This window comes from Bos taurus, chromosome 29, assembly GCF_002263795.3.
Source record: "Bos taurus isolate L1 Dominette 01449 registration number 42190680 breed Hereford chromosome 29, ARS-UCD2.0, whole genome shotgun sequence".
NCBI lineage: Eukaryota > Metazoa > Chordata > Mammalia > Artiodactyla > Bovidae > Bos > Bos taurus.
In genome coordinates, this window is record NC_037356.1 from 28,800,738 (window position 1) to 28,817,613 (window position 16,876).

A 16,876-nucleotide genomic window follows, 5' to 3' on the forward strand; every position below is an offset into this window, starting at 1 on the left:
TGGAACCAGCGATGGCCTCCTCCAACCCCCTTTCCTGGGATGCAGAGACAGGGCAGAAGAGAAAGTGAAACTGTGTTCTAAGTCAAGTATCACTGGCAAAAGCAGGACCCAGCTGTGGGTGAAATTTAGGACCAGACCAATGGGGCCTCTGGGGCAGAGCAGCACTTGCTTGAAGGCAGATTGGAGATGACCCTTGGAGGTCATTGCTGCCAACCCCCTGCCTTCCAGCAGGAGAAAGTACATACCACTTCTCTGTAAGAAGAATGCAGGGCTGTGCTTACCCTTATAGCTAGCATGCTCCCCCCTCCCCTGCCACCCCCTTTCTGCTTTTTTGTTTTATTTTGTTAAAGGAACCAAAGGGGGGAAAAATCACCAAGTTGTAAAGTGCTTAAAGAGGAGATGAGAATCTTCATCAAAATGCTAAAAGCTGGAGGGGGAGAGTAATGTGAAGACTCTCGCCTGCTATTTATGGGATTGATTCTCAGATCAAGAAGAAGCAAGCAGTTGGATGAAAGGAATTATTGTTAAGCTCCTCGGTAGGAAGATCTAATGGACAATTGCCGCTATCAGGGGGAATTAAATTGCTGTTTCAGTTTGTAAAATATATCAGCGGCTTTTTGAAGCCAAAAAAGGTGTGACAGCCAAGGCAGGGAGGAAAATGGGGGACTGTCACTTCCTGGTCCCTGTGTGCGAAGAAGGAGCAGACAGGAGAGATGCTGGGGCCACAGTAAAGGCTGCTCTCCTAACTCTGACCCGGGTCCATTTTTTTTTGAAACCAAGTTGAACAGTAAAAGGGAACCGGGTACATAAAGGAAAGAAAGCTACAGCCCTAACTCTGGGTGCTGAGGTGCCAGGAGCCCCCGTGAGTCAGAGGCAGTGGGGCAGGATGGGTCTCCTCCCCTGGAAAGCCGATCAGGGGTGAGGAGAGCCACTGACCTGGGTCAGAGATTCTCAGCATCCCTGCAACACCCAGGGAATGTCACAAGCCCCGCCCACACCCCCCTTACCCCAGCACACACACACTACACTGTGGGCACAGAGGAGTCCAGAGTGGATTATAAGCCCCTTCCTCCCAGAACTGGGTCTCGCAGCAAGCTGTAGCCCATCCCCAGACTGGGGTCCGTGAGCACAGAAATGACTCCTAGACCCGGCCCCAGAGGAGACATATTGTTATTCCAGCACAAAGAATGAAATGGCCTTGGAGTGGGGAGAGGGGAGGAGGGGCAGGCTCCTGGAGGGCGGACCACAGGCCATGGAGAGGACCTCGCTGCTGGGACGGTCCACAGATGGTTCCGACCTCTTCCAGAGACCAAAGGGAGGTTACGGGCTGAAGGAGGAGAGAGAGGTAGAGAGAGGGAGATTCCCCATCTCCCAAGGAGTCTGAAACTGGCCAGGCTGGTCAAACTCAGGCTGGACCCACTGGCTCCTCTGTTCCTTGGAAACCAGCACCGTCACAAGAGGTCATGACCTGGCTCCACCTCCCAAGTGGGCTGCCCAGAGAGGTGGCGAAGGGCAGTCAGAGCAGAGGGCTGTGGGTGACCATGAGGGCCGGAGCTGCCTGCTGTCTTGGCTGTCACCTTTGCTGTAGAGAATCATTCCCCACTGAGAGTTCCAAGCAGGAACCAGAGGGGTGCCAGGGAGGTCGCCCTTCTGGCTGAGACGTTGAGAGGATTACATTGAGAGGATTCTATCTGCCCCTAGGACCCTAAAGTCAGAAAGATGGGGGGGGGGGAGTGGGGAACAACAGTCACTAGGCCACAGCATTCCTGTCACCCCAGGCCCTGAGGTTCCGCCTGGCTCCCTAGCACCTGGGTTGAACGGCAAGCCCAGATCCAGCGCTTGCTGTGCTGGTCGGGGGGGCGGGGGGCTCTTGGGGGCTGGCCCTTTCCCTTTATTCTACAAGGACCCTTCACCTCTCTGAAACACCTCCATCAGACCTGCTTACACTTTGAAGCTTCCCACCCATGGGTGTGTCCTCTCTCTCACCTCCATCCTTCCTACCATCTATCCCCACACTGGCCTAAGCCTTGTCACCCCGGTGCTGACTCCAAGCACCAAGGATCGGGGACCATCCAGTTCCTCTAGGCACTCAGCTTTCCACTTGCGGTTTCTAACCCTTACTGGGTTTTGCGAAAGAGACCTGGTGTGTGTGTGTGTGTGTGTGTGTGTGTGTGTGTGTGTGTTTGTCTGAGTGTGTGTGTGCACGCGCATGCTTGCGTTTCTTTAGATAAATCCACAGAGTCACATGAAATCAGTGACAGGTTGACACCGTTATTTCAAGATTCATCGCTCCGAGTTGCCAGCATAGGAGACGTAGCCAACTCCTTCCCACCACCAACACATTTTTTTTCCCCAGGCATAATTTATAGCAGCGGGGTGAATTTGTTTCCAAAAGATGAATATCACACTATCAGCAACAGCTGCCTCTCATTTTTATTTGTTTTTAAATTTGACTCAAAGTCCAATTCTCTATACACATCCGAAGCTGTAAATCCTAAACCGACTGATTACATGATTTAGTAAACAGGTTATATTATATAATGCAATTAAAGCGGGGCTCCGCGGCGCCACCTACAGGCTGCTTCTGGGAAGGGAGCTGGGCCGGAGACTCCCTTTTGGACCAGGCTCTCCGCGGAAGGAAAATAAAGGGAACTGCCTACGGTTGAGCCAGCCAGGTTACTAATGCAGCCTTTCGGGCCCTCCTGCTGAGTTCACTGTGTTATTTCAGCCTCCTGCAAATCTGTCTAGACGTCAGAACCCTGGCCTGGGCAGCTGCTCAGAGGGGCGGGCCTGCGGTTGGGGGAGGGGGCGGGAGCCACCTGGGGCCCCTGGGCTGGGGGCGTGGAGGAGGCTTCCTGCCTCTCTTGGACTCCGGGGCCCCCTTGCTTCACTCTCAAATGAGGGAGGCTTTAGAATGAAGCTACCAGCTTCAACTGTTTCCATTCTATTCAGCAGAGCTTGTGTGGTGTGCTAACCCTGGGCAGAGGCTTTGGGAATATTCTAGTGAATTCCCTCGTTTTGCAGATCAAGAGGGAAAGGGACTCCTACAGTCACAGAGAGGTGGCAGAGCTGGGTGTGGAACCCAGCCTTTTCTGACCCTAAGCTCAGCCTCCATATGATCACTGGGGATTTACAGATGAGGAAATGGAGGCCCAGACTGCCACAGCCTCTTGTAGGAGCAGGGAAAGGAAAATGATACTACCAGTGTGGGGGGGACAGAAGAGGAGGGCTCCTGGGCCAGGGGGCACCTCAGTGCCGCCTCTTTGATGCCCTTATGTGGAGCGAGAGAAGGAGGGAGGGAAGATGGGAACAGGGAGGCAGGGAGGGTGATGGGCGGTGGGGGTGGGGAGGAAAGGGGGGAGGTGGGAGGAAAGGGGGCAGGCCCAGGATCAGAGCTGCCTCCCACCCCTCCCTACCCCTCTTCAGGCCCTGGGCTCTCAAGGATCCTAGCATCTCCAAAGAGGTTCTGTAAGAGAGGGCAATATTACTGAAAAGCTCTCCAAAAGAGGAGACTTACTTCCCAAGGCTAATACAGAACCCTTCCCTGGTCCAGGGGGTTTAGGGGAAGGGAGGGAAGAAGGGTAGGTGTCCCAGAGGGTGGAAACATCTCCCCAGCCTGTCCTGTGCCAGCCACCTACCCAGCCTCCAGTGGAGGGGGGGAGCGGCCCACAGTGGGGAGCCACAGGGAAGCTGGTCCCTTTGTCCCCTCTCCCACCTCAGGCCTTCCAGGGGAGGGTCGGCCGGGGTCAGGGAGCTTGCTCCTGATGCTGTGGGGCCGGCTGGCCGGAGAGTTCCCAATTAGACTTAGTTTCTCATCCTTAAGGCCCTGAGCCCCCAACCCAGGCACCCCAACCCAATTACTGCTGGGCAGCGTTAACCCCTTGGTGCCCCGGGCCGTTAATAGAATGTTAATTGGTCTAATGGGTTTCTTGTCAACAAGTCCTAATGAGCTCCTTCCTAACAAGCTTGGGTCTTTTTTCTCAATCTGTTTGTCAACAAGCTGGAGTTTGGGCTCCAGTCGAGCCTCACTTTGTGGGGCTGGGGAGCTGGAGCTGAGGAGGCAGAGGGAGTGAGTGCTCCCGGGCTGCTCCTCCCTAATTCCTAAGGGGTGGCCTTCACGTCCCTCAGCCACCCCCAACCTGTGCGCACATCCTCTCTCGGCCCCTGAGCTCTGTAAAATGGCAGTTTTAGCTCTTTCGGATGATAATATCAGTGACAAATGATTTCTTCTGGATGTCACTGTGGGGTTGAGTGTTGCATTAGGGTTTGTTTGTTTTTTTTTCCTTCCCAGCTTCCCCTTAATAAAGGTGCTCAGCGTTGAAAATAGTCCTGTGACGTGGGATATTTCTCAGTGGTAAACTGTTCCTCGTGTGTCCTCCATTTGCAGTCTTGGCTGTGTCCCTCCAGAGCCCTGGTGTCCGGTGACAGAGGGCTGGGGCCTCTGGACAGGGTGGAGCAGCCTCCCGGCCGTCGGCCACAAACAAATACTCCGAGGCCCCCGCGCCCTCCAGCCTCCCAAACAAAGCGCCAGAAAGGCAGGGTTCCCCAAAGGGCCTGGCGCCCAGTGATGGCTCAAGGAGTTCCCCCACACCCCTGCTGTGGAGCCTCGGCCAAGAGAAGTCAGACCCCCACATTCCTCTCCGGGATGCTCCCTCGTGGACCCTCTGCACCCCAAGCCCAGCTGGTGGGAAGAAGGGGCACCTGTGCGGGTGAAGAAAAGCAATAGCTTCCGGATGTGGTGGTGGGCTCCCGGTCCCCCCGGAGTCGGGTTACCAGAGGCTCTGTGCTTGAGCACGTAGGGAAGGAAACTTAAGCCCGTGATGAAAAGGCCTCCTGTTTTTTGCAGGAGAAGCCCCCAGAGGGCAGTAGGGCAGTGGCCTAGTGGCCTGTGGTGACCCCAGAGAGGAGGAGAGGAGGGGCAGAGGCCATCTGGGTCCTCAGAAAGTTGTTCCCGTGGCCTCTAGACCCTGCTCCACAGCCCAGCAGGCTCCAGATGGAAAAATCTCCTGTCAGCCTGGATAGTGCTGGTTTCTGGGTGCAGACTACTCTTGTGTGTATGTGTGTGTGTGTGTGTGTGTGTGAGTCGCTCAGCTATGTCCGACTCTGTGCAATCCCATGAACTGTAGCTCGCCAGACTCCTCTGTCTATGGAATTCTCCAGGCAAGAATACTGGAATGAATTGCCATTCCCTTCTCTAGGAGATCTTCCTGACCCAGGGATCGAAACCAGGTTTCCCACATTGCAGGCAGATTCTTTACCATCTGAGCCACCAGGGAAGCCCTAGACTACTCTTGCCATCTCTCTTTAACCCCCAGGTAGGGCAGTTCATCAGCTGTTACAAACATTTCTAAAGTGACCCTACTTCCCATCCATTGGACAGTGAACAAAAGAATGCAAACTAAAGAGTCCTCTTCTTAGCCTCAGTCTTCCTCCTTTTGAGCTTCTTGTGCTTTGCCTTCACGATGACTTTCTCATCTGGGGAATAGGTGTATATATATATTTATATAAACCCAAACCCAAGGTGGAAGGGAACTGTGAGTGTGCTCAATCAAGTGCACCCCACCAGGTTCCTCTGTCCATCCTCCAGGGGATCTTCCTGACCCAGGGATCAAACCCATGTCTCCTGCATTGGCAAGCAGATTCTTTACCACTGAGTCACCTGGGAAACCCAGGAGGGAACTGCTGCTGCTGCTGCTGCTAAGTCGCTTAAGTCGTGTCCGACTCTGTGCAACCCCATAGATGGCAGCCCACCAGGCTCCCCTGTCCCTAGTTACCCCCACAAGGGGAAGAAAAATCTGCCGCCAAACTCTGCCCCCCGGGCTCCCCCTTCTGGAGGCTTCTGGCCCTACAGCCCCACAGATGTTTGCTTTTTCTGGGCAAGGAGCGTTTAAGATTGGTGCTCCCCGGAAGGGATCCTGCCTTCAGGACCCGTACGACCTATCCAAAATTACCCCATCTGCCAGAGTTTCCAGGAAAGCTCAACCTAGCACATCCCTGAAATGCCTGTATTTCCTTTATTCCCTCCAGGTTTTCTGAAAAAGAGAGATTCCGTGCCCCTTTTAATATCTCAGAAGTCTTCATTCTTCAGGTTCTTTCTGATGTCTCAAGGAGTGTATATCCTATGCCCTGTCCCCCAATCTTCTTCACTCTGCTCTCGCCTTTCTGGGATGTTTTTCACCTTCTGGACAAGACCCAGCCATGAAAAAGGCATTGGTTTCCCTGCCTGCAGAGTTAGGCTCCACCTGGGGCTTCCTTCCAAGCCTCTTTGCAGAAGTAGAGCTTGGGTCTCAGTACCTAGTGCGTGTGAGATGGGGTGACCCTGGGTGCTTTGGCTACAAAGATGACCTGGCGGTCCGTCTCGGAAGTGAGGCCAGGGTGGATGGGGTACAAGTTCAGTGAGGCCAAGAGGCGTTCCCTGCAGTCTCGGGTTTTTAGCATGGGAAGTCATCCTCCCCCCCACCTTCTCCACAGGAACCTCGATTCACTGCACCATCACCTCCCTCCCTGGGGAGAATGCCTTGCCTCTTTTCATCTGTCCCCTCACCCCCAGCACAGGTCTTTGTATATAGTTGACTCTTGATAAACCTCTGCTGAATGAACTAAGATCGTGGCATCCAGTCCCATCACTTCATGGCAAATAGATGGGAAAACAGTGGACACAGTGGCTGACTTTATTTTTCTGGGCTCCAAAATCACTGCAGATGGTGATTGCAGCCATGAAATGAAAAGATGCTTACTCCTTGGAAGGAAAGTTATGACCAACCTAGACAGCATATTAAAAAGCAGAGACATTACTCTGTCAACAAAGGTCTGTCTAGTCAAGGCTATGGTTTTTCCAGTAGTCATGTATGGATGTGAGAGTTGGACTATGAAGAAAGCTGAGCGTCGAAGAATTGCTACTTTTGAACTGGATGTTGGAGAAGACTCTTGAGAGTCCCTTGGACTGCAAGGAGATCCAACCAGTCCATCCTAAAGGAGATCAGTCCTGGGTGTTCACTGGTAGGACTGATGTTGAAGCTGAAACTCCAATAGTTCGGCCACCTGATGCGAAGAGCTGACTCATTTGAAAGGACCCTGGGAAAGGTTGGGAAAGATTGAGGGCAGGAGGAGAAGGGGACAACAGAGGATGAGATGGTTGGATGGCATCACCGACTCAATGGACATGGGTTTGGGTGGATGCCGGGAGCTGGCCTGAGGAACTCCTCCTGTGATCCCGCCTTTGTGTATGCTGAGCCTCCTCTCTCATGGCCTTTGCCACGGGTGGAGTTCCTCAGGCCAGCTCCCGGCAGGTGGACTCCGGGAGCTGGTGATGGACAGGGAGGCCTGGCGTGCTGTGGTCCATGGGGTCACGAAGAGTTGGACACGACTGAGCGACTGAACTGGACTGAACTGAATGAATGCCTGGATTTCCAGGGCTTTCACACGTGGACTTTGGGTCAAAGCACACCTGGTGGTTTGGAGACTCGGGTCACCAAAGCTGGTCTTTCCTCCTTTTCCTGAAAAAGAACTAACACAGCAACACACACCCACACACACTCCATATGGGGCCCTGGAGACCCTCCCTTTGACTCCCTCCAATTCCCACAGAATTCAGAGATGTGAACATTTTGGAAGGCCTTGCGGAGGGGGTGTTGGGAGGACATCAGGGAAGAAGAGGATGGAGCCCTGAGGTCCCCAGGGAGAGGGAGGAAGGGCAGGGAGGGTCTGACTGTCACGCTCGCCAAGATTGCCTGCTCCTGAGCGCCCTCCAGCAAGGAGGAGGCCAGGCCCTGCACTCGCGGACGTTCTCAGGAGTCCCCGCATCTCTCGATGGACAGGCCTGTATCGGGCAATGAGCCGTGGTTTCCAGCTCTAAATATTTCAGGGCCTCTCCTGCAACTGAACAGCTCTCTGAGCATTCTGTTTCCTTGGGTGGTACAGCCAGGCTGTCTCCTCTTACTTCACCACTTAGTGATTCAAGAAGAGACCTCGAGGCCAATGGGGGCAGCTCGCTTTTGGGGGATGGGATGGGAGGGCTGGTAGATGAGGGCAGCCCCCACCGGGGGAAATCTAGAGATCTTGGCGAACCTACTTCCCAAGCACCACACCCTCCCTGAAACACACACACACACACACACACACACACACACACACGTCTGTCCTCTCTGCCTCTGCTTCCTCCTCTGTAAGAGGACCCTTGGCTCTGCGGCTCTTCTGGCTTCACTTACGGTTGAACTCAGAGTTGAACACAGGCTGAGGAAGTCTTAGTAGAATGTGCAGGAGCGTTCATGCGGCAGCGGCCCCTGCTCCCCTGCCTCTGTCCCTTCCTGGAAGGCCTCCAAGCGGTCACCTGGGGCTACGCGCCCCTCCCTCCAGCTGGGGAGGAGCCGGTGCCCCAGGTCCCTTCCCATCACTAGGGGGTGTGGTGAGCACACCTCCGGGGTTACTGTGGTGCTGGGAGACTCCTGGGGAGGGGAGGGGGAATCTGGAAATCTGGAACTGTGAGGGCTGAGGCTTCGTCTTCTTTTATTTCTTATGGAAGAGGAAAGGTTAAGAGTGGCTTTATTACTGTGCCAGGCAAAAGGGGAACACAGTAAGCTAGAGCCTCAAGAACTGGGCCCCCTCCCAGGTGAACAGGGAGAGGCCATACAGTCAGGCAAGTGTATATGATGAGGACCAGCGCTGAGATTTCTGCCCTGAGGGTATAGGGTGGCTCCAGGAGGCCTGGGAAGGGAAAGCATGCTTGACCATGGCGTGCCCACATGACCTCCAATGCCCCCTCCCACGCCCTCCTCCAGTGCTGCCACGGACCAGGCCCCCTCCCGACTCCTGCCTCTCCCTGGGCCCCCACCAGGCTGGAGCTGGTGCTGAACAGAAGCAGGGCTGCTGGCTTCCCAGATTGCTTTACATGTGATTTGAATATTGTTTATTCCAAGTCCAAATAGCACAGCAAGTCCCTCCCTACTCAGGCTTCTCCCCTTAACTCTCCTGCACTCCCCCATGGGCTTCCAGCCCTTGCTGTATCTGGTCAGTCCCCGGGGGCCTGGCCTGGGTACACATCCAGTGGCTGGTCCCCAGGACTCCCTGCGCTCAGCGATTAACAGTGCGGCCCCCTCTCTCCTGCCACAGGTCCCCCATGTGAATCCATCCCATGATGCAACATGCCTCCCCAGCCCCCGCTCTGACGATGATGGCCACGCAGAATGTCCCACCCCCAGCCTACCAGGACAGCCCACAGGTGAGTGACTGACCAGCGGCGGGGTGGAGGGGACCCGAAGGCCTTCCCCGGGCGAAGGGCAGGGCCAAGCCTACCCCAGCTCTCCTCCTGTCCAGCCTGGGGAACCTCTCTTCCCAGACTCCCTGAGAGGAGTCTGCACTTGGCAAAGCACCAGGTTCAGATCCCACCTGGGCAGCTGTCGCCTGCATCAAGGACCTGGCACCCCAGGGTGCGGTACCTGCTCATGGTCTGGTGCCCCTCCCCACCCCGATTCCTGCTCAGATCAGACAAATGCCCCAACCCCTCACTCAGGGAGACAGCTCCAGGTACTTGAGTCTGTCTTTGAGTGTTTAGGGAAACCCTTGAATAGAGGGTCCCTCTACAGATGGTGACTGCGGCCATGAAATTAAAAGACGCTTACTCCTTGGAAGGAAAGTTACGACCAACCTAGATAGCATATTCAAAAGCAGAGACATTACTTTGCCAACAAAGGTTCGTCTAGTCAAGGCTATGGTTTTTCCTGTGGTCATGTATGGATGTGAGAGTTGGACTGTGAAGAAAGCTGAGTGCCGAAGAATTGATGCTTTTGAACTGTGGTGTTGGAGAAGACTCTTGAGAGTCCCTTGGACTGCAAGGAGATACAACCAGTCCATTCTGAAGGAGATCAGCCCTGGGATTTCTTTGGAAGGAATAATGCTAAAGCTGAAACTCCAGTACTTTGGCCACCTCATGCGAAGGGTTGACTCATTAGAAAAGACTCTGATGCTGGGAGGGATTGGGGGCAGGAGGAGAAGGGGACAGCAGAGGATGAGATGGCTGGATGGCATCACTGACTCGATGGACGTGAGTCTGGGTGAACTCCGGGAGTTGGTGATGGACAGGGAGGCCTGGCGTGCTGTGATTCATGGGGTTGCAAAGAGTCGGACACGACTGAGCGACTGATCTGATCTGATCTACCAGCTCCCTCATTCACTGGTCTCTGTGTGCCTATGGGAGGAATCTCCCTTCTGTTCAGGACTCCATTCAGTTTGTATCCAGAAAAAGGCCAGGACTATTTCTCTACACCCTCCTATCCTTTCCTCTGATTCCCAGTCTCCATTAACCACAGCTCGGACACGGCAGCCCTAAGTCCTTCTGAGACGCCCAGCCCAGTTGCACCTCCTGCAGGAGGCATCGGCCTCGCCCTGTATTCCTGTTCTCTCCTCCCTATCCTCCGGATACCCGGCCCAACTTCTGTGGTTCGGGCTCCCCAAGTCCTTGAGACCAATCACTTCTGATCTGGTCCCCTGTGTGTGCCTCCCCTCCATGCTGGGTTCTTTGAGACTCAGAGTTCCTGAGGCTATGTGTTCACAGGAGGCTCCACCTTCACACTCTCCTGTTTTCTCAATTATTACTGATCGAGTCCCTGTAATGTGAAATGCAGCCAGCTAGAACTGAACTGAATTCCTTCTTTCATTTCATGAAAGTGCAGCGAGCCCCTACTGTGTGCCAGGCCGTCATTCCCATTCTGTCTTGATCGCTGGTCTTTGCCCTGCGCTGCCATCCCTCACTCGTTAGCATTTCAGACACAGCCCTTCTCCTGACCACAGGGGATATCTGTGCCACGTGGACAGGATGCAGAGATGCAGGTACAGGGGGCATCGCCTTTTGTCCCACGGCCCTGCCACCCCAGCCTAGTGTGAGCCTGTGGGGCTGCCCTGTCCACCCTGTCATCCCCCCGACAAAATGACCACTTGGTCCAGCACATGGACCACCCCTGACTCCTCCCCTTTTAAGTCTGGAAGCGCTGACTTCCGAGTGCACGTCCTTTCATCCCCATCCCTGCTCCTGCTCGTCAACTCTGTGCTCCTTCCCAGGCTCACCCTGCCCTGACCTTGGCTTCAGCAGAACCTCTGCTCATGTCAGTAGCTTCCCATGAACGACTGTGGGCTGGGCTTGGCATTTGCATGGTCCCCCTGTTTGAAAGCCTCCAGGTGTGCAGCTGTGTCAGGGCCTTTCCCTCTGTGGTCAGAACCAAGCATAGAAGGAGGCCTGAAACAGTGGAGACCTGGGAACATAAGGACCTTACAGGGGAGAGGCACCATCCTTCCTCCATAGACCAGAACCACCCCCCGTCTGCTCAGGCCGTGTCGGGTACTAATGGGTACTGATACCTGAGGGTATTAATGAAGAGGCAGGAACATCAGCTCCATTTCTTTTGTAGCTGGATGATGCTCTCTTAAGTTCCACAGTGGGATCCGGGAATGACAGTCAGGACACTGCTTGTGTTTAGCAGGTGGTGGGCGCCAGGGCTCCCATCCCCATCCCCAAGGCTCAGGGACAGACCAGAGTTGGGCCGAGAGGTCAGGGAGCACCAGATTGGCCCAGCTGCCTCCCTGCTTCCAGCCGCACCCCCTGTTTTGCCTTCCCAGGCAGCTGGGAGAAGTTTGGGTTTGGTGGGGGAATAGTAGGAGAGCTGTAGCAAAGACCTGTGTTGTTCAGGAATGCTGGTCCCGGTGGAGTGAGGAGGGTACAGCTGAGAAGTCGTCCATCCCAGGTGCTGAGGGAGGTGAGGGAGGTGGGGGAGGTGGGGCTGCAGCCTGATGGTGCTCAGCCCCCCACCTCCAGAAGCCACCACCAAGCTGCTGTAGCCTTTTAGGGAGGGAAGGGAGGCTCCAGCCCCCAGCTGAGGCCTCAGAGCAGAAACCCAATGAGGGGGCTGTCCTAAGGCTCTCTTCTCCAGCAGCCACTGGAACCTCGCCATCGAAAATACTCACATTTATAGCAGAGGAATAATTTTCCATGGCAAAGCCACATATCTCCTTGTAACCACAGAAGTCCAGGGATGAAGTCTCAGTGTCCATGGTAAAGTGACCAGGCCAAGGCCTGGGGTCTTTATGGCCTTGGCTAGGCCACTAGGCTGTGGCTAGATTCCCATGGGTCCTCCCTGAGCCAAACTGGTTCCCAAGGAAACTGACCAGGATGAGCAATCACAGGGAGAACTTAGGGCATGGATGGAATGGGTGGGATAGAGGAGGTGGATGAAGACTGCAGGCAGAGTCTCTGACTCACAGAGAAGGGCTGCTCTCCCCAGAGTGCTAGACTTTGAGGCCAGTTGGCTTTCGGGGGGCCCTTCTCCCCACTCTTCAGGGCTTCTCTGAGTGGCTGCATGTGAGCATGTCTTCCGTGTTGGATTTTCAAGCATGGGGAACTTTCTCTGGTCCTCCTGCCTTCTTCCCTTTGAGCAATCAGGGGCGGAGCCCTGCTTCCCAGGAGAAGCCTGCTCCATTGCCCTCATCATGCTCATCATCCTGGCAAACCAGCTGCTTTCTGACACTCCATGTCCTCAGGAAAGCCCAGCCCAATAGTGTGGGCCAGGCCCACAGGGTATCACTTCTGGAACAGGGCTGTCTGGAAAGGGTCCCACACTTCTCCATTCCTTCAGGTCTAATCTCATTACCTTTGGACCCGATATGACTTGTCTCCTCAAGGCCTAGACCGCTGAGTGCATCTCTTTATCACCTCTTCAGAAACCCAGTTTCTTCCATGGGCAGAAATGGACAGTTTTTGCTACAAAGTCCCCAAAATGAAAAAGGAAGCGAGAAAGCAGGACCCGTCCTCTGAGACCCATGCAGTCGTTTTAATAATGTTCCCGTTGTGCTAAGGGCTAGCAATTCCGAGCATAATCTATTCAAATGCACAGGAGAATCTCGCTTTGGAAAATTAGGAATCTGCATTAAAAAATTCCCAAGCCCCGGACCTTCTTTATAATAAATTAGGAAGAAAAATTTTTTCAAGGCAAATTCTTAACTTGGCAATTTCATTTTTGAAGTTTGGGGAATAAAGTTATTAAAAATGAGGGAGGGTTTTTTTTTTTTCTTCTTCTTCCCATTTTAGTCCAGAAATGTTCGTGGTTATGGTTCTATGCTATTTGGGCACAAACCAAGTGGTATAACAGTTAAGCAGCCTCCGGTCCCCTCAGTTCTGTTCCCGTCCATCCTGGAAAACTCCGTGATTACTCGTAAGAACGTCCCTCTGTGTTCATTGTGCACTGAAGACAGATCGTAAGTTTAGAGAGTACGAAAGCAACAACCCACTGGGACCCTTCCTGTGGCCTGCTTCCTCCTTCCTGTGGCTCCCTGTTGAATTCTGTCAGGGCCACAGCGCCCTCTGCTGTCCACCTCCAGTACCTCAGTTCTGGCGTGATGACACCTGAGTCCTGGATGCAGATTCTCACTTTATGCTCGGAGAGGTAGGGCAAGTCACAGGACTGTGGAATTCTCCAATAATTGTTTAATGAGGACATTGTCTCCAGAGAGACCTGGATGCGAACAAGGCCTGTGGTCCCTCCATTCGGCGCCTACATCACTCTTCATCCTTTGGCATCTCTGCCTCTGCCTGCCCATCTGTCACCTGGACTTTCCCAGCCCCTCCTCCCGCTGCCCCAGCACCCCCACGGATCCCTAAGGGAGCCTCAAAGTCATGTTCTCTGCTGTTACTCCCCTCTCCCAGCAAGCGCCACTCCAGTCTCCCTCCCAGAATTTTCCTGGTAACACAGCCTCTCTCTCATCCATCCAGGTACATACCGTCTAACCATGCATTCTTTCCACCTCTGAAGTGTCATTCAAGTTCTCCCGTTTCCTATAACACCCCGTGGGCAACACCACCCACCCACCAGAGTTCTCGCTCTGTGGCTCCACCAGCAATTTTAGGAAACTGACAGCTTTACTGGGGAGGCAGCGGCTTCCCCACCCCTCACTCTAACCCCCTCGTCCCAAACTCCTGCTGCCAGTAACCTCCCCCCGCCCTTCCTCAAACACAGACACATACCTACTGTTCCACAAATACCTTTGCCCTTGGCTTATAGGCAAGACAAATATTTTATCTGGTCTATTTGTGTGTGTGTATTCAGCGTTTAGTACTCCTCTGCGTGTCCCCAGCATGTCGGCTGTGTGAGCATTTGAGTAGAAAGCAGAAATCCTGGTGGCCAGTCTGACCCACTAGGCACAGTGGCAATGGATGGGGGCACTCTTGCAGTTTGGATTAGGAGCCAATTGCTCTGCAGGTAGCTAGGTGCTTGCATAGTGTGACATCATGATAGGGGGTATTGAAAGGGTTCTGGCAATTCACCAAGGATGCAGCCTCATTATTGACCAGAGGCAGGCAAGACAGACAAAGTCAGAACTCTCAGCTCAGGACCCAGATGGGAAGCTCACTTCAGAAGGGAGTCAAACCCTTGCTTGGGACTCCTCCCCACCCCCCACCCCCTCCATCCTCCTGCCACCCTCAGAGCCAGGAGAATGGTGTTCAGATGCCGTGCTGGGAGATGAGGGGTCCAGATGATGCTACCCACCCCCATGCGGCACCGGCAAGGCTAAGGCTGGGCCAGCCATGTCGGGGGAGACCAGACCTGTCTCTCTTGCCCTCTGAGTAACTTCTTTCCCTCCCTGTCCAGGCATCGTGCCCTCTCTGAGCAGAGGCCTGAGCAGATACCTGGGGGAGCTGGAAGGGCTTTGATCAGTCATTAGGATCCCCACGCTGGCTTCATTAGGTGGAGGGGGATGGGAAGTAGTCAGGGCCCCTGGCTGTGAATGCCCTCCTCCATCCAGGCCATGCAGCTGGGCCAGGCAGAAGCGGGTTCAGTTGTTTTCACACTTTACATTCCTCTCATCTCTTTACGGGTAGGAGCCCCCTGCCATGCAGGACCTTCTGCTCAGCTGCTGGTGAGGCACTCTGCAGCTTTAGAGTTAATTCCACAGCTTTGAAAGCCTCTTCTGTGTCTGTGATTGACGGCTCCCTCTGCCCCTGGGGCCAGCACCAGAGGGACCATATGGGTGACCTGCCTTCCCTCGCTTTGACTCATCAAAACGGACTCTTCTCTTTCTTTTTTATTTTCTGCCGGGCCTTTCTTCTCACTGTGCACAGTGACCTCTCTCCGTGGCCTGCTTGGGTCACCCATGTCTTTCAACAGGACATGCTCCTGAACTCCAGCTCACTCCAGGCCTGGATTCTTCACTGTGGCAAAGGCGAAAACAGCCTTCAGGTCTGACCATGGGGCCTTAAGCCTCGCTTAGGAGACAGTGGCCTAGCCACAGGATTTTGCTAGAAGACACCCGTGCTCTCATGGCCTTGCCTAGGGTTTTTATTTGACGAACTTCCTACTCGAATTCTTGTATTTACAAAAAAAAACTCAGATATTTTATTGTCTATCCTCTTGCCTGCAAGCAGGATGAGCATTCTAAACAGTGACAAAAATAGCTGATGGCCGAAGTACACAAAGCTTAAAATAAATCAGGCAACAGGTGATCCGTCAGCAGCGGGCCTAGGGAGCTGGAACCTGCCTTCCTCCCCACCCCCTTTTCCAGTTGATCTTCTAGGAGCTCGGATATCTGCGGAGCAGGGTGGGATGGGGGTGGGTGAGCACAGCCCTGAGGTGTATGCTGTCCTTGGAGTTTGCGGTCTGGAGGAAGAAGAGCGAGCTGACTCAAGTCAACGTGGTAAAACAGGAATTCAGAATCCTAAGCCTGTCCCACTCCAATGCTGACGAATTATACAAAGTTGGACAAGAAGTTTCAATATTATCTCTTTCATTCACTCAACCAGTTAATAAATACAAGGGGCTTTCCATGGGTCTTGCAAACCTGTGCCATGTGCCAGGGACACATGTCCCTGCCCTAATGGAGCTTATGGCTTATTGGGAGCCCTTCTGCGTCAGTAAAATGGGAATAACTTCTGCCCTCCTTGCTTCACAGGGCGGCTGAGAGTGTGGATGTGAAGGGTACCATGGTGTTTTCCAGCTTTCTTTCAGCCATGACCCTGACATTGATTTTTTTTTTTTTCTCTTGATCTTCTGTATGTCTCCAGTAGACAAGACTGGATTGAACTTTAATTACTCTCCTTTTTATTGGGAACACAGTAGGGATATCAAGTATGTGTCTCTAGCTGTAAACACACTCCCTCACACACACACACACATATACGCATACCCTCAAGGGCCTAATTGAATTCACTGTTGTGGGACTATTATACAAGCAAAGGGTCCTCCAGGGATGGAGGGAAAGATGGGGAGAAGACAGCGCCCGTGAAAGTGCGTGAAGCTGGGAAGTGAAAGAGTTGGATCACAGTCCATGGTCTTCCTCCCTTTAGGTGTATGGTCAGTCACCCCAGCAGTGCAGGCAGGGTAGCAAACACTTTCAAGTTTCATTCTGTAAGCCACTGCCTACAAACCCTTTTAAAATTAATTAATTGCTGAAGACCTCCATTTTGCACCACAAAGTAACTTCTTTGCATGGCTTGTTCTATCTGGTTGGTCCTGGAATCAGAAGGCAGATGCGCCAGGCCTGCTGTTGCAGGAACCCCTTTGAGCCAAATGGACTACCCTCCTCTCCTCCAGCCCTTCCTTTCCTTGAGCTGACTGGGTTGGGGCATATTTGGAGGAACCATGCTTGACTCCTCCTGGTTTTGGATCCCTAACCCTTTCAACATGCCACTCTCTCATTTCCTGGGCTTCCCTGGTGGCTCACTGGTAAAGAATCTGCCTGCAATGCAGGAGATGCAGGTTCAATCCCTGGGTCAGGAAGATCAGTGGGAGGATCCTTCAAGAATCTACAAGAATACTCCAGTATTCTTGCCTGGGAAATTCCAAGGACAGTGGGCTACAGTCCATGGGGTCACAAAAGAGTTGGACATGACTGAGTATGC

General features: G+C 53.6%; 1 protein-coding gene across 5 annotated transcripts in view; it reads left to right on the forward strand.

Annotated features, from left to right (window-relative positions):
* The window catches only part of PKNOX2 (PBX/knotted 1 homeobox 2), a 298,217-nt gene that overhangs the window by 204,096 nt on the left and 77,245 nt on the right, over positions 1-16,876 (forward strand). For 4 of the 5 annotated variants that reach the window (XM_005226807.5, XM_059883037.1, XM_059883036.1 and 1 more), the window contains one exon: positions 9,109-9,217. In XM_005226807.5, the coding sequence (XP_005226864.1) occupies positions 9,131-9,217 (87 nt within the window). In that variant the 5' untranslated portion in view covers positions 9,109-9,130. Of the gene's footprint in view, positions 1-9,108; positions 9,218-16,876 lie in introns of those variants that run through there. The other variant, NM_001144108.3, reaches the window with a different exon arrangement.